This window comes from Haliaeetus albicilla, chromosome 2 (genome assembly GCF_947461875.1).
Source record: "Haliaeetus albicilla chromosome 2, bHalAlb1.1, whole genome shotgun sequence".
Taxonomy (NCBI): domain Eukaryota; kingdom Metazoa; phylum Chordata; class Aves; order Accipitriformes; family Accipitridae; genus Haliaeetus; species Haliaeetus albicilla.
Window position 1 is genome coordinate 61421024 of NC_091484.1, and position 24569 is coordinate 61445592.

General features: G+C 41.6%; 1 protein-coding gene across 17 annotated transcripts in view; it reads left to right on the plus strand.

Moving 5' to 3' along the window:
• KIAA1217 (KIAA1217 ortholog) overlaps window positions 1-24569 on the plus strand; it is a 374649-nt gene that overhangs the window by 324786 nt on the left and 25294 nt on the right. For 13 of the 17 annotated variants that reach the window (XM_069776954.1, XM_069777043.1, XM_069776971.1 and 10 more), the window contains 4 exons: window positions 3385-3489; window positions 3918-3970; window positions 11452-11612; window positions 18131-18306. In XM_069776954.1, coding sequence (XP_069633055.1) covers window positions 3385-3489; window positions 3918-3970; window positions 11452-11612; window positions 18131-18306 — 495 coding nt within the window. The remainder of the gene's footprint in view (window positions 1-3384; window positions 3490-3917; window positions 3971-11451; window positions 11613-18130; window positions 18307-24569) is intronic. The other 4 variants (XM_069777068.1, XM_069776962.1, XM_069776991.1 and 1 more) reach the window with 1 other exon arrangement.

Below are 24569 nucleotides of genomic sequence, written 5' to 3' on the forward strand. Positions count from 1 at the left end.
GAGGGAATGACATGAAACCTCAGTGAAGCTGTAAGGAAGAAATCTGGTGCTGAAATCTGATGTCTCAGTGCACAGTCCCCAGAGAAGCAAGGGCTTGTTTTGCTGTTGCTGAATTCGGGGAGCGAGATGCTAAGGCAGGGCCCCAGTGCCTGGACATACCCAGGGCCGGGGCTGTGGACCAGGCTGCTGGGGAGAACCGGTCTGGTGAGCGGGCCGCGCCTGGTTTGCTGGCCAAGGTCTGTGACAAGCCACAGCCAGGTCTGACAGAGAGGCCTGCTAGAGCTGGGAGTCGCTTCTGACCTTGCCCCCTCCCTTCCTCCCCCACCATGCCACCGCCTCTGACTCTCCCAGCATTCACAGGAAAACAATGAGAAACAATGCCTTTCCGTGCTCAGGCTGATAAAATAGCCATTTCTTTCCCAACTGCTGTAGGAGGGGCCCTCCCTGCTCTTCCGGGGTGGTGGAGAGATGCAGATTTATCTGGGAAATTAATCCGGGAACACAGACAGGGTTCAGCCTTCTCATGCCACCACCGCCGGCAAAGGGGCAGCGCTGCATTTTGTTGTGCCTGGCCCTCTCTTCTAGTGCTCCGCATCCCGGCCTGCCCTGTCCGCGGGGGCCCTGGCCTGCCCCATGTCACTGGAGTGCCGGCCTGCCCCGTGCTGTGGGGACCCTGGCCTGCCCGGTGCGGGAAGGGATGGTGGGGCAGGCTGTTCCCCCCACCTCCCTTCTCCACAGCAGGGAGCACAGCAAGAGGTAGAGAATATCACGTCGAGAACCAAAAATGCGCAGCTATCATGACAGTGCCAGCATCCCTGATAGACCCCAGCCTGGCACAGTCTGAAGAAAGCGTTCGTTTTCTCCCTCCGGAGCCAAGGTTGCTCCAGCCCTTCCCAGGGAAGCCAGAGGGGAAGGGGGTGGCTGCGGAGCCCGTCCCTGCCCCTCCAGGGCCATGCGGCGGGTGGCGGGACTGGGCCACCAGCCCTCCAGCCACGTCAGCCCAGGGCACGGCCCTGCTGCCCTGCCAGCCGCGTCCCTCCCTGCCCTCGCTGGCGCGTGCTGCCTCCCACCGCCTTCAGTCGGACCGCCAGCTCTCCGAAAATCAGGTCGTTTTGTTTAATGCCTAAAAGGCGCCTCCTTTCAGACACCTGTTTTTGAAATGTTTGGTGCTGATGGCCATAACGAGTCTGGGTATTGCAGTGAAACGATTACAGGAAAAATCCTGCCTTGTCTTTAACGGAGTAACTCCAGAGCACATGTAGATTCTTCACATTCTTAATGCTTTTACCATATGAAAAATAATGTGCTCTGTGCAATTGATTCCAGTATTTCATTCGTTTTTCATCATCTCCTATCTCTGGAACATCCCTCTCCCTCTTAACAACATATTTTCCTAGATTTCATGGCAAAGGACAAGATCAGCTTTGTGTTGCCATAATCTCTTTTGAAGCAGAAAATTGTTTCCAGATTATCGAATGTGGGATGGAAAAAACATCATATTTATGAATCGGTAAAACAGATAGACTTTCAGTTGACTTTAGTTCCAGGAAGGTTTTGTGATGATTAGCTGGGAAAAATAAATGTTTTCATTATTAAGTGTCAAAAATGCTGCATTAAAGTTTGTTAGAACGTATTTATCCCAGGCTTTTAGTACTTGTTTTTGTTCCAAAGGTTACTGTAGCTTGAACCAGTTTCTTATTTTAAAACTTATAATAGTGGAAATTCTGTAATGTATTTCTTGGTTTGAAATGAATTAGGTCAGATTCACTAGTCTTCTCATCACCATTCAAAATACCTTTCAACATGAAGACAGAAAAGTAAGACGCACATGCTGTATTAAATTGCAGTAAGAACACGTCTACCAGCTGGGCACTGACTGAGCACTCTCTTCTTCTCTCCTTGTGTCTGTTAGCATCTCATTACTTGTTTTGCTGCCCTGTTTTCTAAATGTCTGGGTGTCTCGGAGTCTTTCCTGGCTGTGGTATCTGTGTGCTGTCCCAGCAAACCTCTATTTCATTCCTTGAATGTGAATGAAATAATTAGCCTGGATAATCTGGCTGGCTACAAGCTGGGCTGGTTACTTGCTTTGTATCATGTCAGCTTGCTTTTGCCTGGTATTGGTACCTACATCTGAGTTTATATGGACCTTATTGATTGGCATTATTGCTTTGGCCACCAAACGGCAACTGGAGCTGGGACTGGCCAGAGCTTAGCTGCTCCCGTGTACCCAGGACGCCGCGGTGGTGGTGGATGGCCCCTGCAGCAGGCTGAGTCTGGGGCTGAGTGTGTCTGTCCTGTCTTCTTTCATCAGTCATCGCTGCTGGTCTTAGTCACTTGCTTTTCGAAAAGTTTTGTTCCCAGTCATCTTCCAAAATCACAGCCTGCTGTTAGCATTTGCTTTTGTGTGTCTCCCCAGTCACGTTAACTGCTGGCATATAGGGATGCATTTTCATAAGGTCCTGTCTGAGGTACCATATTGATGTGTGTCTATGTTGTGGTGTGTCATTGACATACTGGCATGTGAAAGTAGGCACCTGTGTGAGCAAAAGGCTGTTCTGGAGTCCACCGAGGAAGTCACCTGGTACCTGACTAATATATGCATTTATGTAAACAGATAAACGCACAAATGTTAGCCTTCCTATCCAAAAAAAGTCATTGTTGTTGCGTAGCGGCCTTTGGTACCTATGAAAACACTGACCATACCTATTACAGTTCTTCATCTCTTTTCTCATAACTTTTAGAATTTCTCAGGATATGTGCATGAAAGCAAATCTGTTTTATGATAATTTTGCTGTACAGTCTGCATTTGGTGTCCCGTGCCTTTCTGTCACATTGCTGTCCTTTCCAAAGCAGACAATTGTGATGTCAGGTGCAAAGGATTTGGGCTGCGAAGTAGTCAGCTTGGGCAGATTAAATGCTTCACAGACAAATATCCTGGGTTTGGGGAAAGTAAAAATAGTAACAAGAAGTGTAAAGTCTTTAATCCTGAAACGTTATACACAGGCAAAACTATTGGCCCAGTGTAGGTAAAAGAGAAAATATATGTAATGCTGAAAAAAATTATTTTCGCTAGTTCTGAGAGGCATTAACTGATTGTTTTAGGTGCCTGTCTCATGAAAGCATTAGAATTTTATTATCTAGGTGGTTGTTTGTTGTGTTCTTTTTTAACCAAGCAGATGTCTTTTTTATTGTCTGTTACCATGCAAAAGCTGTCCAAACCAAGATGTGGTAAGTTGCTGCAACAAGGTATATGCAAACTGGTACCCATGGGCCTTTGCACAAACTCTGTAGTGTCTTTCCAATCCTGTGGTAATCATTCACCTAGAAAAACAAGTCTGAAAGCAAATATATCTGGCTTTAACGAACGGTTCTCTTGTCTTACAGAGAGAGGATACAAGCCATGGAGAAACAGATTGCCAGTTTAACTGGTCTTGTTCAGTCTGCGCTTTTTAAAGGGCCAAATACAAGTAATAGCAAAGATGCTTCTAGGTAAAAAAAGAATTCATTAAATCTGTTTCTCTGTAATGATTTTAGTAATCAATCAACAAAAATAATATTTGAATGTAATAGTAAAAAACCCGTGAATGCTCAATCATTTTTAAATATCTTTATCATCCCCATGAGAATGCTAGGCAGAGAGGAAGAATATGCCAAATGATAGATGGAGATTAACTGCATTACTTTTCTTTGTGTTAAAAAGAATTAATGTAGCTACATCTCTGTGCTTTCTACTGCTTATACGCCATTCCTTGCTTAACTTGTATTAAAAGCTGATTTAAAAAAAAACAACTGACAAACTACTGGTGATTTAAATTAAAAATATATATAGACAAGGCCATTTAATTTGCTGATTATAAACTTCACTACAGTTTTATTGTTAGTAAGTTAAAGTTATGATTTTTCTTTTTATTACTTAGTGAGAAGATGATGTTGAAAATTGTGTCCAGCAAGAGCAGCGTTGACACTGCAGGTAAGATAATTCACTTTTAATTTACAAGTCATTCAGGTATATGAATATCTCTAACATTACTACCATCCCAGCTTATGGAAATGTCAAATTTACTTAAATTCCCATAGCTGTACTGTCAGAACTGAAGTTTAAGTTCAGGATATGGGAGTCAATCACATCTTTGTTAAGAGAGGAATTTCTGACAGGTTGAGGTGGTCTTTGGAATGAATTTCACACATGCACTGAATGGTTTAAATGAGATGCAGACTCTCTGCATATGGTGAATTTTCCAGTGACTCATCCATCTATAGTATATATCTGTCATTAACCCCAGATGTGTCCAGATTGCTGTAGAAGGCTAAATATTTCATTCCTATTCTGGTCACCTGAACTTTTCTCTAAGGTTCTTCTGTCAATAGGATGCTATGGATGTAATGACACTAAGGAATTTAGCAGTCAGCAAGATAGCACTTTCCCTAATTAAGCTGTATTGATCTGTTACTAATTATTAGCATGCGCCTAAACTGTTCTGAGCAAGCATCAATTATGAAGCCAGTAAGAGCTGGTCTTATTTTAGTTTCCCACTTGGAGAGCTGTTAAGTGTTTAAAAGATGGAGTTAAGGCTGTTGTGAAAGAAGATCTCCATGTGATTGGAGCTCTTTGTGCATGGGCTGCTGCTGGAGATGTCTGCAGGGTGTGTGTGTGTTTATATGCCTCCTCTTCACCCTTTGTCATGCACTGAATGCAAATAAAGGCAGTTCCCTACTTCCTGGTAATGCTCTTCCCACAGGGAGGTCTGTGCTCCAGCAGGTAGTAAACCACACACATTTATTAGCAAAACTATTATGTTCTTAACAAGCCTTTCTGTTGGAGCTGTTAGTTCACGTTCAGGATTCCTGTTTATCTGGAATTGCAGTATGTCCTCCTAACTGACAGAAATCAAACCAGACCTGGAAACTATTGAGCATATGCAAGAGAGCAAGAGCTAAAGTCCTGGTACTGGAGCTTTGCTCCCAAGCCACTCTCTGGTCCCGTTCCAACTCTTCCCTTCCTGCTGGCCCCTGGATGGGGAGAGCAATACTTAAGGCTGTGAAGAAATAAGTTGTAATTTATCAGTTTCAGACAACTTACTGAAAAGTCCACCGTTTTTCAAAACAGCTGCAAAATGCTCTTAGACTTTTCCCTGTTCCAGTGTCATTACACACTGAGAATTTATGGTATTTCCCACTTGCATAGGCCTCGTCTCGTACAAAGCACCTATGAAACCATCAAATCCTGCACGCACATTGCCTTGTGTTCCTCTTTGTATTGTACTACTGTTCGGCCTTTCAGCTTTCCCTGTGTTTGTACTAATTCAGATAAGTACTTTGTGGCAGGCACTGAGCTGGAGATCCTGATCTATATGGGCCCTGGTTTGAGTGGGACTTTGGACCAGATGACGTCCAGAGGTCCCTTTCAACCTAAATTATGCAGTGATTTGTGTGTGTGTGTGTCAATGTGCTCTCAATGAAATGAGAAATGGAATAATATTCATTGGGAAAATGGCCCTACACAAAGCAAAGGTGGGGATTCCTCAGTGTGAAAGTCATGCCCAGCCCACCAGAATGGCATGGTTCATCTGACCAGCAACCATTTCCTGCCACTGTTGTTCCCAAAGACTCCTCACTCACTACCTTATCATATGACTGAACACATGTCCCTGAAAGGGCAAAATTACATCTAACAGCTGCATGTCCAAACGTGGGGGGATGGAGGGTGGGGCGTGTAATTTACTGTCAAAAGACCAGATCAGCATCTGTCATGTACTGACAGAGACATTGACTTTGTCACACGGCCATGCCCGTATCCAGCATGTGAGTAAGGATACCAGCATTCAGGTTGTGCAATAGATGCCTTTCTGATCACCTGGGGGAGATGGGGATAGGGCAGTGGGGCCAGCCATGCAGCTAGCTGTCTGCAAGGTTCCCTATCAGTGCTATAAAGTATAGTTGCAACTCCAGCATCTACATCCCTAAATCCTGTCCTTCCAGCATGACTCAGCCACAAAACTAAATTGTAGTGGGTAAGGGAAACAAGGTGTGATGCTGACCCCAATATACTACAATATTGTAACCCACATCAGCTATTATTGAAGACTACTGTATAATAGAATAGTCCTGTATAATTGAATAGTTTGCTTTTGCACTTGCTTTTGAAATTGCGCGTGACAGGGTCTAATAAGTCAATGCAGTCCCTGCTTACTTGAAAATTAGGCAATCTACCAGAATATGTTACAGAATGTTTCTCCTTTTTGTAAATATGCTTGGGTTTAAAGGTGCCAGCAGCACCTAGAAACACTTCTGCTGACCACTGCTTTGTTCTTCCATTCACCCCAATCCTTATTAAGTATAGCCATTTAGACAGTCGACTCTTACTATACAGTTCCACTTGACAACTGTGCACTGAGATACCAGTTTTAGCAATTTCAAAGTCTATTTGAAAGAAAAAGTAGTGTGAAATGTTGATTGAGCAGTCCTTTCTAGAACACTAGTAAGCAGAAACGTGAATTGCTTCCCATCCTGAACAATAAAACATCTGTGCAGGATAAAATTGGCTCATCAATGTTGAACCAACATTGTATTTTATAGTATGTGTTCCAATGATAGGAGAGTTTCATGCAAAAAATAGAGAACTAGCTCACTTGGGAAGGGAAAGAACCCCAAATTTCTAAATCCTAGATAACTCTCTATAGCTAGATTGTGAATACTCTGGTATTTTTATATAAACCAAATTGTTGTATTTAACATGTTTTTGCTTTGCCAGTCTGTAGCCTCAAATATTAAAGACCCTAAATAAAAATGCTTTTTCACTGGGGAAAATGAGCCTGTAGTGATCATGCTTGTCTGCATTTCTGATGTTTTATTGCTTTAGGCTCAGTTCTTTCATGGGGGGTGGGTTCAAAGAGCAGTAACCTTCCACAGACTGGCTATGTCCCTTCTGCTAATGTCAGGAGAAATCCCATGACTGAATCCTTATAACCTTCCTCAGTTCATCAAAAGTGGATGGCATCAAGGGACTCTTTACTCAGGAACAGTATGTGACTCTGAAACCAAACCATACTAGGAAGAGTCTCCTTGAGATTACTAACAAATACGCTGAGAAATGCTCACCTACTCTCTTTTCTGTAGTATTTTTGTTCATCAAGTGGTGAGACTGATAGATTAAATCCTGGATACATTGATTAAATTGAGATCAGTTTTATCATGGATTACCAAAAAAAGCAATATTTCTTTGCTAGTTACTGCCTTGTTGGAAGTGGAAGAAGGACATTTCAGTATTTCCTGAAAAGGGATCAAGGAGCACGTCTTTCTGCACTAACACCACCAGTACAAACCAGGAGAGTAAGATGGCAGCAGGGAGAAGTATTACACATGTAGGACTTGGATTTGATTCCTCACTCTTTGTGAACTGTCTTGTCATCTGTGCATATCTGTGTGCCTTTTTCACATGCATGACTCTTGCTGTGATGATCTGTGAATTAAAACCACTGTCCCTATCTGCTCGCTTATCTCAGATTCAAAGATAGATCACGCCAGTCTTTGAACTCTGTCAGTGCTTGCAGGAAAAACATGATCCTGAATTCATTGTGGATCAATGAGGTGAAGTTGCATACTAATATATAAAGAATATTTTATTCTTTTAAGGGTGCTTTAGTGCCTTGCCATAACAGCTTGTTAATGGTAGAATTGCAACCTTAACATTGCATTTGCCTCTTTGATTAGTGGATTCTAACTGGATGGAAAGAGAACTAAGTAACTGTCACATGTCTCCCCAAATGATGCTTGAAATTGTTGTGGCTCCTTAATAAGAAGATGAGTAATTTGTGAGGAAACATTGCTGGGTGTCTTCTGATAGCTTTTCTTTCTAGCCTGCTTCAAAATAAAATCTTAGCATTTTAGAAAGAAAAATAAAATCTGGAAAACGGAAGGAGAGCAGTGTCTTTGCAACCATAGCAAAGGTCAAGTGTCAGGGAGTGGAATTTGTGTTCCTTACCTTCCTGCGCCTGGGCAAATAGCAAATCTTTCCCCTTTCTGCACATCAGTTCTCTTTGTACTTTAAAAATGGCAACTTAGTTCATTAGCCTTTGTAAAAAAAGTTAGCATTTGGGTTTTGTCCAGAGTATTAGGGAATTATGGAGGGGTTTTGCATTCAGGCCCCCATAGCTAGCTCCAGAAAGGGTTTATTTAAAAACCTGAGAGCCAATGCTGTTTCTTTCCCTTTAGTCCATCTGGCCGCACATCTAATCGCAAAGCTACAGCCTGGGACTATTTCCAAAAGCGAGCTATACTCCCTAGATGAAGCAGCCCCTCATTCAGCTGCCTTTTTATTCCTTTTTGATGAAAATATGTATCTCTGAGAAATCAGCTGCTGAACCTTACTGTGCTCCCATGCTCACTCGGTGTCTGTGGTTGTGTTTCACACCCTTGGGAGTCCCACATCATGTTTCACAGGCTCTGAGCACGCTCTGCAACAGGGACACCGTGGCAGCTGAGAGTACCTAAGGGTGAGAAGAGGTGGCCGAGGCAGCAGAGGAGGAGAGCTACTTTGTAGGGAGTCAGAGACATTTATTGTTTACAGAAGCAGATCACAGTCCATCTACACTAAAAAGAAAGCAGGCACCCCTTCCTGAGAAAATATGTGAATTGACTAGGGTCCAGCATGGGGAGAGACACTGGCGGGGACTGATTCATGCCTTGGCTGCATCATCACAGGGTTGGGGGCTGAGGTTTTGGAGCTTTTGCTTGAGGCAAAGAATAGCAGAAAGGTAGATGTGCTTTCAAAAATAGTCCAGATTTGTGGCTAGGTATCAGAACTCTTGGAGGCTTATCCGCATTTTTCAGACTCTCTGGTGGTTTCTGTCTGTAGGGTTTATGAACTGAATACTCTTTTCTTAAAAAAAATGGACAAAATAGTGCATGTGGGAGGGAAATAGATGCTTGACTGTAGGAAAAACTGCAGTGTACTTGTGGACAGATATGTATTAGCATGTATTAGACTGAAGCATGGAGTGGGTACAGAATGGCAGTGAACAAGTGACTTTATTTCTTGAGTGTTGCTTTCTGTTAAGCAGCTCTTTGAAAGTCAAGAGAGCATTGAATCATACTAGAGTATAGCAAAAATGTGCAGCAACTTGCTCAGCAGTGAAATGAAAAGTGCCATTGTTGAAGCACTGAGCAGATCTAGCTGGAGCACGTTTAGGTAAGGTATAGCATAACAACGGCCAGCACCGGGCTAGAACAGCTTTTTGTTGGAGCACGTCTCTGGAAGCCTATGGCATGGCATACCGTATAGAGCACGGATACAGCCAGACGGGCCTGTGCTTTTACTGACAGGAATTGCAAATGTCGGTAAAGCAAGAAACATGCTTCTTCAGAAACCTTTTAGCCTATTTTTAAATAAAAATAGTCTGGCATAATTTCCATCCTTTAAAAATGCTTCCCCCAGATGAATTTTGCAAAGGCTACGTTTGAGGTGTCCATACCTGTTGGCAAAAGAATAACAATGTGTTGTTACGCTGAGCTGTATTCACTCAGGCACATGTGGAAACTTTACTGGTTGAACAGACTACTAGGGATGAGAGGGTAGGGATAAAACTTACCATTCTTGGGTTTGTACTCATTCCAGCCAGAAAAATGTGTCATGCCCTTTGATGCACTGAAAATTTGCCTTCAACAGGCAAAGAAAAGCTCACAACATTAGTTACTGTTTGATATCATTGAACCTGATAGAATGTGTGCTTGTGGGAACAAATTATGATCAAAATCCCTCTGCAGATCCATTGATGAGTTATTTTCTGTTTCCTCATATTTTTTGTTTTATTCATAGAGAAGGAAGAAAATGAAGTGGGGAATGACATAATCATAGAATCATTTTGGTTGGAAAAGACCTTTAAGATCATCAAGTCCAACCATTAACTTAACACTGCCAAGTCCACCACTAAACCATGTCCCTAAGCACCATGTCTACACATCTGTTAAATACCTCCAGGGATGGTGACTCCACCACTTGCCTGGGCAGCCTGTTCCAATGCTTGATAACGCTTTCACTAAAGAAATATTTCCTAATACCCAATCTAAACCTCCCCTGGCACAACTTGAGGCCATTTCCTCTTGTCCTATCGCTTGTTACTTGGGAGAAGAGACCAACCCCCACCTCACTACAACCTCCTTTCAGGTAGTTGTAGAGAGTGATAAGGTCTCCCCTCAGCCTCCTTTTCTCCAGACTAAACAACCCCAGTTCCCTCAGCTGCTCCTTATAAGACTTGTGCTCCAGGCCCCTCACCAGCTTCATTGCTCCTCTTTGGACACGCTCCAGTACCTCAATGTCTTTCTTGTAGTGAGGGGCTGATAATGCAATAGTTCAGGGAGCAGCAGCTATCATCTAAGCCATCTGAGCCTGAGGGACAAGGTGGATCTGGCACTGTGATCAGAAGAGTATGCAGGGCTATATAGTGCTGGACTTACTTAGAAAATGAAGTGTGCCCTACTGACAGTCTGTCACTTTGCCTGTTGGTGGTGGGGAGGGGAAGGCACACATAAGAAAGAAAATTTCAAGAATATGGGTGTGTAACTGCAAATTGCTAGAAGAAGCTTTAACATGACTGTTAGCTGATAAGCTGGAATTTGCTTGTACCCTGTAAATAAAGCTTCTTCCCAGGTATTTGAGACTGAAAAGAACAAGCTTGAAAATGATGCTGTGTGGAGGAACACCATTATTTAACGAAGAAAGTCTTGTGAGGACACTGACGGTTATTCTCAGTGCAGCTCAGCTCACTTCCTTGTGTTACGCTGTATTCCTTTGTAAACACAGTCCTGAATAAATAACAGACTGAAGGGGACTGGGTGGATGCAACATGGCTGGAGAGCAGTTCTCTGCCACACCATCATTTCATTTCTCTTCTCCTGGTTTTATATGGTAGCTGTTGGAGACAACTGATGATAGAAATAATGCAACTGTACTTTAAGCAGCAAAGCAAGATTCTCTATAGAAACCCTTTCCCTACACTTGGCAGTTTGTCTGAATCTCTCTCCAGTGATAATTAATAAACAAATATGCAGTTCAGGAGTTCTGTGAATTTGCATCAACTCGGTCTCAGATGGCTCCTGGGAGGACAATCCCGACTCTACTTTCAGCACCAATCTGATTTGCTGCTATTTGTGTAATCTGCAGTTACATCTCATTGTCCCATCTCCACTACATGTGGTAGGAAACAGTCTTGTGGTAATGCAGTGCTCTGGTATGGCTGAGGTTCCAGCACAGATACACTGTGATATTGTACAGTCTTCCCTCAAAATATATTGGATAAGGAGGTGCCAGTCCCCTGTTAACACTGAGCATTGGCAGCTGTAGTTTTCTTTTGTTGTCCATCTGTGTGAAATACATGTGGATTCAGTGGGCAGAGGAAGGATCATGTTTGCAACTTCTCTGCTGGTGAGCTCAACCTATGCTGCTGCTTATTGCAGGTGCTGCTAACATATCTGGGGGGAAGAACACGTTGGGAACTGTGGAGTCAGCTGTCATCCATCACCCTGCTGGAGTCCCATCAATGCAAGTCAGCCTGCATGGTATGAAACGTAATGTGTCAGATCTGCGGCTGCAGCTGCATCAGATGAAGCAGCTACAGGTATGCTTATCTGGGTAATGCTGGGAAGGTGGGTTGTCAGAAAATGCCTTCTTTCTTTCTTTCTTTCTTTCTTTCTTTCTTTCTTTCTTTCCCTCTCTTTTACATTTTGTACATGAGTGATTCTTAGCAGCAGAGTTACAGCAAAGAGAAAACCCAAGTATTACAGACACAAAAGTGTATTCTGCTCTAGCATACACCACTTGCATAGTCCTAGAGGTATGAGAATTAGCTCAGATATGCTGCTCAGATATTGAGAAGAAACTTTATTTCTAGCTTTGTTTGGTGATTCTAGACATTAAAGCAGTATTTATATTACAATAATATCAAGTCTTTGATTACAGTTTGGACCCTGCTGTGCTATGTGCTGTATAAACATGTTGGAAGAGCCGTGTTCCTGCTCCATACTGTTTACAGTTGAGACAGTTTTTAAGTTCCTGAATAAACAACTTTGATGTCAGTAAACTCAAATGTAGCTGAGGATCAGTATACATGCATTAAGCCAGAGTTTGAGTCCTATATTTACAGAATCCAGAAGAATAACCAACTTGAGCAGCAAGGAAAAAAGATATTTCAAAAGTTGCTGCAAAGGTTCATTGCGCCCTACTTACATTCACGTTTTACCAGTACTTTCCTAACATGCATCAACACCTCAAAACCTGCAAGAAGCAATAAGAACAATGAAGAGTTAACCAAAATGTTTTGTTGACACATACTGTCATGCTGCAAATGTAAATACATGCTGTTCATCTCAGACACTGTGAAAATAAGTGCGTGCAGCTGTATAGGCCTTCAGCCGTTCACTTAACTGGAAAATGAAGAGCGCTGTGTATCGTCTCAGAAGATGTAAAAGGAGGTAAAGCAATTTCTTGTAAGACGAAGTGGACAGCAGGGGAAACTTCCATAATCTGCCAGTCCTCCTTGCCTGGAAAGTGACATCACATGTTTGGCATTGTAGGGCTGCAGCTACTGCTATTACGATCAGGATGGTTTTGAATATGGGAATGGTACTATGTCAATCTCCTTTGATTTGCTGATTAATTTTAGAACAGAATAATGATAATACAGATCAGAATTCATAGCACATTTTGCCTTCACTTCCCTAAATAAAGGAAATTGAATTATGAACCAGTCATAGGGCAAGGGAGCAGAAGGGTGAGGTAAACATCAGCGTAAAGAAAATGTGGCTGAGACTGAAGATGCTGTGATAAGGTCCAGTGCTCAGTTTGCTGGTAATGAAGAGATGGCAGAAGGTATTTGGAGCAAACAGTTGTGTCAGCCAGGTGACCTCTGCCTGTGATACAGCACCCATGTATTTACATTTTCAGTTTAGGATGAGTATGTTCCTATAGCAAATGTATCTTTCAAAAGCTGTTCCCAGCAGTGCTGCCTATATGCCGGCCATCATGGTCCCCGTCTAATTTAAAGACTGTGGCTTGGGATCTCTGCCCTGGCACACGATGTATAAGTGTGTATTCTTCCACATTTGTGCTGCAAACCACTGCAGCCCCTCTGTCCTTCTGTAACCCCGTGCGCCAAATGTAGCTCTTGGCAAACACCTGCAGTCTGGCCACCAGCTGTGCTTAGCGTGTGGCCTCATAAAGTGGGATGGAGGTTGCAGTGCTGCACTGGAGGCGGTGAGCACGTCACTCTCACAGGGCCTGCTCAACAAGGATGTGGCATTTCTCCAGCTGCACCTTGTCTCCATGGCCCTGCCTGGGACGGTAACCTTGCTTTTGATCAGATACAGCATTATGGCACGCAGGAGTGAAGAAACTTGTACCATCTGCACAAACCAACGCTGCCAAGGAAGTCTTGAGAAGGAAAAAAGGACATATCCCAAGTGTGCTCATTAATTCTGGCTGGCTTCCCTTATTTCAGAAATGATAGCAAATTTGGTGCATCGTGCCAGTAGGAAGAGCGCAATTTTGCGATAGTCGGATGGAAGAACTTGTAGCTCAAGGGAAACTTTGGTATATTAGATACAAATTACATTCATGAGAGTGAGGTTTTGTCATGGCTTTCCTGAATGGGTGGAATTACTTTGAAAAAGAGCTCACAGTGTGTAGGGCAGCAAGTGAAACAGGTAGTGTTTTAAGCTGAAGAGTGTTGAAATATCACACTTCTAATGCAAAAAAATTACGCTATGTTTTTTGGAAAATAATTCAAAGTAAAAGGGAAAAGTATTTTTCTGTTTTTCCAGGTTGTTTGCATAATACGTTTGACAGTACTTCATATTTTTCACTTTCACTGTTTCTCCTGGGTTGGCAGTCAGTTTGTTCCTGTTTGTGTGAATTTTTCATACAGTGACAGACTAAAAGAAACACTTCCAAAGAACTGAAAAAGATGATTGCACAGGCATAAAAGTTGGCAGGATAACTAAGAAACAGGAACAGGACATAAAACTATATTTAATACTGTCTGTGGTTCAATTTTCAATGGATAATATCACTGTAAGTTCTTACTCATTCGCTTAATAGAATCAAAGAAACACATGATGGAAAAGACGATTCATTCATGTAGCCTTTGTCTGTGCTGGCAAAATCCTCTTTTTAAAACATATCCAGCAGCAATTGATCCAGATATATTGATTCACACACCAGCTAAATGTATATGTTAGCAGATGCAACCAAAAAGTTAAGACTGTTTCAGTCTGTGGTTGGATTTTAACCAGAGATTCTTGAAATAAAGACATTTGCATCATGGCAGTTGCTAGAGGTTAGATACACTTCTTGCTACTCCACTAGCATCTTCCTTAAGTGTTCTGATTTTCAGAGATACTCAGGAAAGACTAGTTTCATGGTGCCATGGAGTTTTCCTCATTGCCAGAGGAATGTAATCCAGCCTGTGTCCTGGATGCATTTGTTGTTGGTAAGGCTGGAGCCCATGATGAGTTCAGTGGGGCTGTTCATTCTGCATTCCCAGATAATGAGAATTCTTAGTGGCAGGTTTGAACCAAGCCTTAGAGTTTGTCTTCATGGCATATATTGTTACCTTATAGGTACATTGGATTTTTTTTTTGTCTATTCCTTCCTTTCTTTAATTGAACACTTTTTAAGGGAAAGCAGTTAGATATGATTAAGGTTCAGTATTAGGAATGTATGTGCATGCATGCTTTTCCTTCACTCAGTGTATTATTTGCAGGGAAATGAGTGCTGCAGAAAGGTTAGAAAATGTAATAATAATGCTGTCATAAATGGTATCTGATACTCAGTCTCACAAGTGTAATTTCAAATTAGAAATTCAAATAAGTTTTGAGCTGCATTATAGAATTGGTGAGACTATGTTTAATCTACGTATGGTAACATACTTCAGGAATTAGATTCTACAGAGATCCTGAGCTGCAGGCAGTCAGTCCCTGTTTGTGGCTGTGCACTGTAGTGTGTGGGGAGGTGGGTGGCCCAGAAAACTCTCCCAGCAGGGCCTGGGAGGCTCCCACTGGACAGGTCATGCTTGTCTCTTAATGCGAAGTGGGCTGTGAACTAATACTTTGTTTTCCAGTTATCTGTCTCATAGATGATAATTGGTTCAAAGTGAACTAAACTGATTACCAGATTATTCTTGAAGTGGGTGCCAGAGGCGGCGCTGGGGTACTTGTAAGAGAGCAGTGATAGATAATGGCTGGAGCAGTAGCCAAAGAAGAGGGACAAGGTAGGTATCTGGAGAGATTGGTCAGGCTGGGAGTGGGAGCCAAGGGTAATGAATGTAGGACAGGATGATAGAATTCTAAAAAAGCATGTTAAATTTCTTTCTGTTTGATTGCTGCTTGCAGTTATAAGTCAAGTTACCTCTAATTAGCAAAAAATTGCCATTTGGTGGTGACAGGAAAGCCTGCATTGCTTTTCCTTACCTTTGGGCACTTGACTTTGGAACTTGAACACTGTTTTAACAAAGTTTCTTTTCAAGTGTGAATGCCTAAGATGGTTTATTTGGCTTGTTTTCAAGCAAACTTAAAGTACAAAAAGTTCTACTCTGTGGAACCAAAATAACTCTGGCAGGTCCATAAAACATCTTCCACTGGAGGTGGTGGAGTAACTGGCAGAGGTGGTGTGAGGGACAAATGGGTGTGCACTTAGCCAGAAAGTCTCAGATCTGATACCTGCTGGCAGAAGAAAGGTAAGAATCAAATTCAGTTCCAGAACATGGAGGTAAATGTGCTGTAGCATCCAGAGACTGCCACCTCTTCCTCAGCTCTTCCCCTCTGTTCCTGCTTGCCCTGCCTTATGTTGTCCTTTGGCTGGTAACTCTGCCCTACTTAAACCCACAGTTATCCTGTCCCCTGGTTCCTTCTCTGCTCTCTCTGTGCCCATCTGTACCTCTCCCTTCTCATCTTCTGTCCCTGTTCCCCAAGCATGAACAAAACCATGTTTTCCAGAACTAGCCAAGTGTTGCATGAATTTTCATAGAAAAGGCAAAAACATCTCTTTGGTACCAAGATGAGTCATTTCCCAGACTTCAAGAGCTTGCTCCAAACATTGATGTTTGGGAGTCCTCAATGTAGAGGCTTTTTGGAAATATTGCTGAGTTATATTTTTATTCCCTAATCTTGTTATCAGAAATGGGTGAACTTTTATGTCTGAAACTTTCTAATACTGTTCAAGCACTGCATAAATGGAAGTGACAAGCACCTTAGCTGTAGGTGTCACTACAATAAATGTAGATCCTCTATATACCCCCATAACAGGAAAAAAAAGTGTACCTGCCATTGCACGACTTCATACACTCACATGTAATTTTGGTATTGCTGGGAGCACATAGAGGACTTAAATTCTGGACACCTGAGACACAAGTCTGACTCTGTTACTGACCTTCTTACTGACCTTGGGGTCAGTTGTTCCATGAATCCCAAGTCACTTCCCTGTCAAATTTCCCCACTTTTTAAAGAGCTGTGAATAAACTGTATGACTGAAATGTTACATGCTCATTCACTCATTTATTCATTCATTTATGTTTTCCTTCTTGAAAATATGGCACAGTGAAAGAGATGTGTGTCTCAGATAGCTGTGCTGGCCTTGCTGTAAGAGGTTTTAATTTATCAAATCCAAACATTAATCCTGTAGTGGGGAAAAATACACATGTGCACTGTCTTCAAAAGAATCCAGTCTGGTATAAAGCAGCTGACAATATTTATAAATCTGTGCTGTTTCAAATGTTTTCCAGCTTCATTTTTTTCCCTAACTTCTAACACTTATCTTCAGCTGAGTTTTGAGCTAACACCTCCTGCTTGTCAGTGAAGTGTTACCCTCCCTCTCATCACAGTTGTGTCGTTGGAGAAGGCAGAGTCAGGCACAAGGACTGAAGAGTCGGGAGGGGAGAGCTGAGTTTGTTCCTCTAATTCCCATACTGATTGGAAAGAATGACCTGGGCAAAGACTTTTTGTCTCTGATTCCCATGAATTCTCTAAAATCAACTTAAAAAGAAGTCTTGTTGCATTATACTGTCTTGTAGGTAACCCATTTTTGTGATTCTTCCTATTAGGCAGTGGTTTTACTTTGTATGTTAAATGTGGTTTGGCTGTTAAACCTGGACGTTTAGAAGACAGTTGATGGTTCAATCGCTAGTTTTAAAACTGGAACTTCATCTCCCATTTGACACAGGTGTTTTTTAAAATCTTACACTATGAGATGGCTGCTGGGCTAACAGATTCATGTTCATGTTGCCTATATGTTGCCTATGTGACTAGATGGAGCCCTGTTTATCACTCTGAATCTTGTGATTTGCTTAAGAGACTTAAAACAGGTTTGGTTGTGTGAGTGTGGGGTGTAGCTGCTCTAGGGCTACCCAAGAAGAGTACAGTCTAGTTTGCTTTCTTAGCTGTGTTTTGCTCTGCAAACTTAGTAAGAATATTAATACTTTAGGTCCTTAATATAAGGCTAAGACAAGAAAGAAGGTGTGACTTGTGCAGTTCTCAGAAAATTACCATATTATAAAGGAGGTTTTTTTGGTGGGTAGGGGAGGTTTTATGTATGGCGGATGAGCTGTATGTCTGTACCAAATTACACCAGATGGCACAGTCCTTCCTCTGCCACTTGAGAGACTGAAAAATTCTGTTCTGAGTCTTGACATTAATGTGTGGGATTATCCACTAGGCACGTATGGGCAGCACGATGCATAAGCTTACAAGATACATGCGAAGTGGAAGTCAAGCTTCCGGCATTCTCATGAGGCGTGATTAATTCTTGATTCATGCTGGACTGAGCAGAATAAAGGGGCCACAATCCTTGCAGAAGTTATGCAGTGAAGGTGGTGTACTGATCCCAACATCTTTTGTTCGTCACTTGCAACTGGAAGTTAGATATATACCTTAGAAGTTAATCAGATTTAGGCTTTTCTCAGCTGCAACACTTCCTCAAGAAATAATGTTTATAGGTAAAGTTAAAGAGGGAAAGAAGAAGGTAAAAACTCTCTCTCGCTGTAGGGCTGTGTTTATCCCAACCTATTTCTGAGCTCTGCAGTGTATTCTGTTGCCAGGGATGTCAGTCAAGCAGGAAAAATTGAAGTTGATTTCTTTTGTGCAACAGCTGCAGAACCAGGAGATGCTGAGGGCAATGGTGAGGAAAGCAGAGCTGGAAATCAATGGCAAAATGATTGAAACAGTGAAGAGGCTTGAAGATCCTGTGCAGCGACAGCGCAACCTGGTGGAACAAGAAAGGCAGAAATACCTCAACGAAGAAGAAAAGATTGTAAAGAAGTTATGGTGGGTTGAGAAACCTCTTAGAATTTTTTGCTCTTGCTTGGCTTTTTCTTCCATAAAGTAGTAGTTTTCACCACTGTCTTCAGTGAAATTGCACCTGTGTATGCTGTTTTACCTGTGTTTCCTTGCATTCATATTGGCTATAAAACTGTATCTGTGTTGTACAAATCAGTGGTCCTGACTGGGAGTCCTTCTTAGTGTAGCCCACTGGGTAAGTCCCACCAGTACAAAGAATTTCAACCTCTTCAGAAGTCCCCTGTAAAGGGACAGATCACTGTAAGGACTGTGACCACCTCCATCTTCTGAAAGCCTCCCCCTACAGTAGCTCTCCCCTTCCGCTTTAGGGCAGGAGGGAGGAATTTCATCAAGAACAAATGGATGCAAAGGAAGGTAATGAATTTGGATCTAAGTACGAAAATCAGGTTTCAAAAGTAAGTAAGTGCTTTGGCTGTTGCATGGGAGAGGTAAGGGAAGCTCATAAATAGAGGATTGAAGTCTAACAGCAGTCAGAAATGCCAGTCTCCTCCATCTAAAATTTACTCACCAGCATTTCCATACACTTAACTGCAGATAAAAATACTTTTCTTTTTTTTGCTGTTGTGTAAAAGCTCTTTGTAAGACTCTTTTTTCCCCAAAAAACTTTGGCCTACCAAGACTGGTGGGATCCAGTTGTTTGTTTTAGTCCATGTTCAGAGTCAGCAGGAGGCAAGATGAAGCTGAAATCAATAAACTATTTAACTAGTTCTAACACTCACATTTGTAAGATGCTATATAACTAATTATTTCTCATTACTGCATTTAGTTCACACCTGAAGAATCACTCCATAAGAGAGAGAAACTTCCTAGTCAGCTTGTCATGGAAAATGATGATTGAAGAGCCATAGGAGTACACTTACTGACAGCTAAGGAGAGTAAATCTTTCCTGTTGATCAATGTGTTGTCAGATGAATAAGATTTGCAATAAAAATGGTGCATCTGTAAAGACAAAGTAGAGTGTTACTAAGGGAGTGTATGTTTTCTGTGAAGAAAAGTTGAATGTGCAGTAACAGTCCATGCTAGTGTATATAATCCTCTCAGCTGGTTTCTAGTCTTACATAACATTATGTTGTAGTTTTAAGTAATTACCCTCCTGTTCATCACTTTATTCCTGTGTACCTCATTGCCTAGTTTCTAGATTGTTTGTTCTCTGTGGAAAGAACAATTTGTGTGATGGCTGTTTATCTCATTGCTTCATAAAATGGATACTGAGTGAGGTCAAGTGCAAATGGCATTAGTTGTTACAGCTGTTCATTTAAGATATGACTTTGACTGCAATATGGTTCTGTTTTATCAGCGTTTGGAATTTTTTGTGTTTACAGAGTTTCTGCTGCTTCTGTGCTACTTCATTTGTTAATGTTACAGGGAAATGTCTTACGTAGCTCATTCATAGGCTATAAATATTAGTTCAACGCTTTTAGAGACATGCTAGAAACAAACGTTAAATCACAAGCAATTATTTTTCATCAGTTGTGTCCAATGAGATTTTTTCATCATGTATTTGCATGTTTGCAGGATCAGAGCCCAAAAGAAAAAGCACATCTGACAACAATGCTTTAAGTTCAACAGCTGATGGCTGTTAATAATGAAGAGCATACATCACAAAACTACACACCAAATGTCACTGGCAGTATTCAGAAAAAGGTTAACATTCTATATAGGCACTTTCAATTAAGCTGATTCCAGTGCAAATAAATAAATGCAAAGCAACAGGGCAAAAAAATTACCATCTTGTAGTATTTCAGCTGTTGCCCTCTTGACCTTTCCTAAATCATAGGACTAAATCAGTAGACTGGCTTCATGCAAAACAAGGGAGCTTAAGGATTTCTGCAGTACTTACAGAAGTGTATTTACTGCTCTGAAGTGGTGCATCTCGGTTTAAAAAGCTCTCCTTTCTGCAATTCTGAAGGTTATTGCTGGGAAAAAAAGAAATAAAAATATTGGCAGTTTCATGTTGTAAACAGCAGAAATGTCAGTGTACATTTCAAAGCAAGTTTTCTGTTGAGCAACTATTCATGCTGGTGCCTACAGAAGTGTGCCCATGTGAGTCACAGCTGTAGCAGGATTACAGTTCAGAGTTATCTAATGAAATCTAAGGAACACTGTTAAACGTAGTGCTTATGCACACTTCTAACAGTGAAATACACACTCAGAATTAACTGGGTAGGTTTTTTTCTATCTAGTCTTTGGATTCAACATTAGAGATGTCATATATGACACTTTTGGGGTTGTAGATACTAGCCTTAAAATTTACCAGACCAAGGACAAATTATGATGATATGACACATTGACTAATGAAGTATTTATGTTGTGAGGAGCATGTTACAGGTATGACTACTATATGTTGTAGATTATTGTAAGCACTTTAATAGAGAGTGTTTTACAAGCACAGTATTTAAATTATAGTCACATCCAATCTGTCTAATTGGATATGATCCATAGTAAGGTACAATTTATATTTTTGTTAGGAAAAGTATCAGACTTTTTAATAAGAATAACCATGCTCAGTAAAAACAAAACTCCACTTAGTGGTCTTGAAGAGCGACTAGTAGCAAATACTTGGGAAAGGATATAAGAACATGGCTCAGAGCACATCTCCTTGCTTTTAATGACTTGTAGCTCAGGGATTTTCCAAGTCAGAGGTGGTACCTTCATATGCAAAAGCTCTGCATGGATTGTTTACTTTTCATGAACTTACACATTTTTAAAAATTTATGTAAACTTCGTTGTGTATAGCATCTAGGCACAATGATTCTATAGAGAAATTCTTTCTTGGCTAGAAAGAACATCTTTTTGTTTGTTTTTGAATCTTTCATGTGTCAATCAATCCCCAAACTCTTAAATCATGCACAGCAGAATATTCAGCTTTGCCATGCTAGTCATGATGTTATAGATGCTCCTCCACTCCCTTTCCGCTCCCTTTTCCCCCAGTCATGCCTTTTCCAGCCTGAAAAGTCCTAGACTGCTTAGTTACTCCTCTTGTAGAAGCCTTTCTGTACATTTTTTCGTCCTCTTGCCTTTCTCTATGCCCTTTTTGACTCTAGGGAACATCTGTGAGATGGGCATGGGGAGAGAGGAGAGCCCTGCAACAGCTATATTGGATGTGGGCACACCATGACTTCATTCCGTGGTGTGGTGATGGCCTCCCTCTTGTCATGTTCCACATGAGCTTTCCATTACAAATTCAACATCTCGCTCACAATGGACGGTTATCAGTTCAAGGTTCATTACTGTGTATAGAAACTTAGGGGTTTGGGAGGTTGTTGGTTTTAGGTGGGGTTGGTTTTGGTTTTATTTCTCCTCTTCTCATGAGCATTGCTTTACATTTATTACGAGTTAATTTAGTCTTTGTTTTTTTTCCGGTCAATTGGTATCCGATGGTCCACCTGCAGCCCTCTGCAGTCACCTTTCATTTTCATTATTCCCCTGAATAATTTAATATCCTTTTCAGATTTTTTTTACTATACTATTCATCCTCTTTTCTAAATAGTTTATAATATGTTGAAAAACACCAGCCCTAGCACTGTTCCCTGTGGAACCCACCAGCAAACTACATTCATTGAGTAAGCTGTTCATTGATCCCTTCCCTTTACTTCCAGTACTTTACCCATGAGAGAATTTCCTCTCTTGTCCCATTGCAACTTTGCTTTCTTGAAAGGTTTTGCTCAAATAGCTCGCTGAAAGCCTTTTGGGCTATAGCTTGTCCCCATGCTTTTGTTGTTTCCTTGTGGATTTGTGAGACTTACCTTCCCTTTACACAAACCACATTAATTCCTCCCTAACACAGCATATTTATCCATTGGTCCACTAATTATTTATTGTTTATTCTTTATTTTGGTATCTATCAATTACACCAGTCTGGGTGTCAGTCTCACCAGAGTAAAGTTCCCTGGATAGCCCCATCCCCTTGTAAAAAATTTATTTGTATCATCTATGACACTTTCCACTACTCTGGTGCCAAAGCAATTTTAATCAAGAAGTTAGATGCTTAGCATCAATTGTTTCACCCTCAAATTGCTATTGAACTCCAGGGCAAATACCATCTGGCTTGGGTGATTTGTTGCTATTAATTTTGTCAGTTTGTTTTGTAACCTGTTCTACTGATACTGCAATCTGAGACAGATCCTCTGATGGTTTTTTGCCTAAAGAAAGTTCTCAGCATTAAGAGTTTGCCTCAGTTCCCCTGTGTAAAACATAGATGCAGAAAAATCATTTATCTTGTATTAGCCTGCTGAAACTACATTAATGTGTCTTGTTAATTGGGTTTGCTCAGTCCAATCTATAAAGCCAAGTTGTTTCCCCAGTTACAGAAAAGAAATGCTGGAGACTGCTGGATCTGTTTCAGACTTTGGCTCCTGAGGGCTGAAGTTTCTTGTCCCTTGTAGTTAGCAACATGAGGCAGTGTAATATGGTATCCCCTGAGTAATTTCAGGATCATTTGTCTTGTGTAGTCTCACTTTATGGAATCAAAGGCATTTATGATGGCTCTTCCATTTCTGCTCAAAGAACAAAGGGGAAAGAAAGCCATTGTCAGCTACCTGGAAGTCTTTCCTTTATCCCCACATTTCCAACAATTATAAACCTACGAAAAGATCGTAACATTGTTCTGTGTTTACTCCTTTCTCTTCTGTCCACCCATGAACAAATTTAAGCTTCTGCCCTTATCATTTTTGATAAAAAGGATGTGAATATCTGTGAAGCTGCTTTTCCAGTGCTGATCTACAAAAGGGAGGGGGGATACCCTATGATTCCCAAAGTAGCATTGCCTAGCCTAAGTGCTGGTATCAGTGCATTAAGAGTAGGGAGAATGCATGACTGTAGAGCACCATTCTGGAGGGCAGCAGCCTTTGCATTGTAGTGAGTGACAGAAAGCCGAATTCTTTTTCCAGCTCCTTCCTAGACTGTATGTGTGCCCTTTATAGCAAAGGCAGACACAGAGACAGCAGATGGCTGCGTTATTGCAGCCTCTTCCACTGGAAAAATACCCTGAGAAACGTTCTCTTGCTGCCATCGTGTGGTCCAAGGCATTGTTTCCTGCAAGTACTCTTGTGCTAGTGGAAATTGTGACTCCCCCAGCTTTCTCAAGGCAGAGTCTTTGGGAGCAGTGGTCTTAAAATGAGAACAGGATCATTTACCTCCACTTGTTTGTGATCTGTTGAGAAGAAACTTATGATTCTTAATTCAAAATCGTTTTATAGTTTCTAAAGTTCTTAGTCCTTGGATTGAAAAGAACTCTTTGCTGTGTGCACTTGATGTTCACATCCTGATACTATTTCTGTTTCTGTTTCTCTGTATATCAGAAGTACTATTGTACTGCCATTTATTGTTCTGTGTGACTGTGCTTCCACTTTAAATTGACCTAAATGAGGAGTGGTGCTGCAAGGGATTTCCTCCTTTTTATTCCATTACTGGCTACCTACTCTTCTCTTTTCCTCCCCATGTCACCTGTTCACTGGGATGGATCTAGGAAGTGACCTGGCTGAAATAACTAATTTTCTGCTGGATTTGCATGGCAGTGCTGGTGCAAGGGAAATATCTGGAAATGCAAGACCTGCAGTTGGTGCAGAAGGCCGTCTTCCCCTACTCCTTTTCAGGCAATAAGCCCATACCTTGGTTCTCTTACACCAATTGCAAAACTGCTACCTGAGTGGATGCGAGAAATGAGGCCCAAAATTAGGTTAAAATGAGTGGCCGATTTGTCAGTTCAGAGTTTGCTTTGCATTGTTTTCTACCATGCAATTAAACTGCTTCTCAGAATAGTCCTGTTAGTAAATTTGGTATCTTAATAGAATTGGATTTCTCTTAGAATCATAGAATCACAGAATCATAGAATGGTTTGGGTTGGAAGGGACCTTAAAGATCACCTAGTTCCAACCCCCCTGCCATGGGCAGGGACACCTTCCACTAGACCAGGTTGCTCAAAACCCCATCCAACCTGGCCTTGAACGCTTCCAGGGATGGGGCACCCACAGCCTCTCTGGGCAACCTGTTCCAGTGCCTCACCACCCTCATGGTGAAGAACTTCTTCCTTATATCTAAATCTACCCTCTTTCAGTTTAAACCCATTTCCTCTTGTCCTAGCATTACACTCCCTGATAAAGAATCGCTCCCCATCTTTCCTGTAGGACCCTTTTAGGTACCAGAAGGCCGCTATAAGGTCTCCATGGAGCCTTCTCTTCTCCAAGCTGAACAACCTCACCTCTCTCAGCCTATCCTTATAGGGGAGGTTC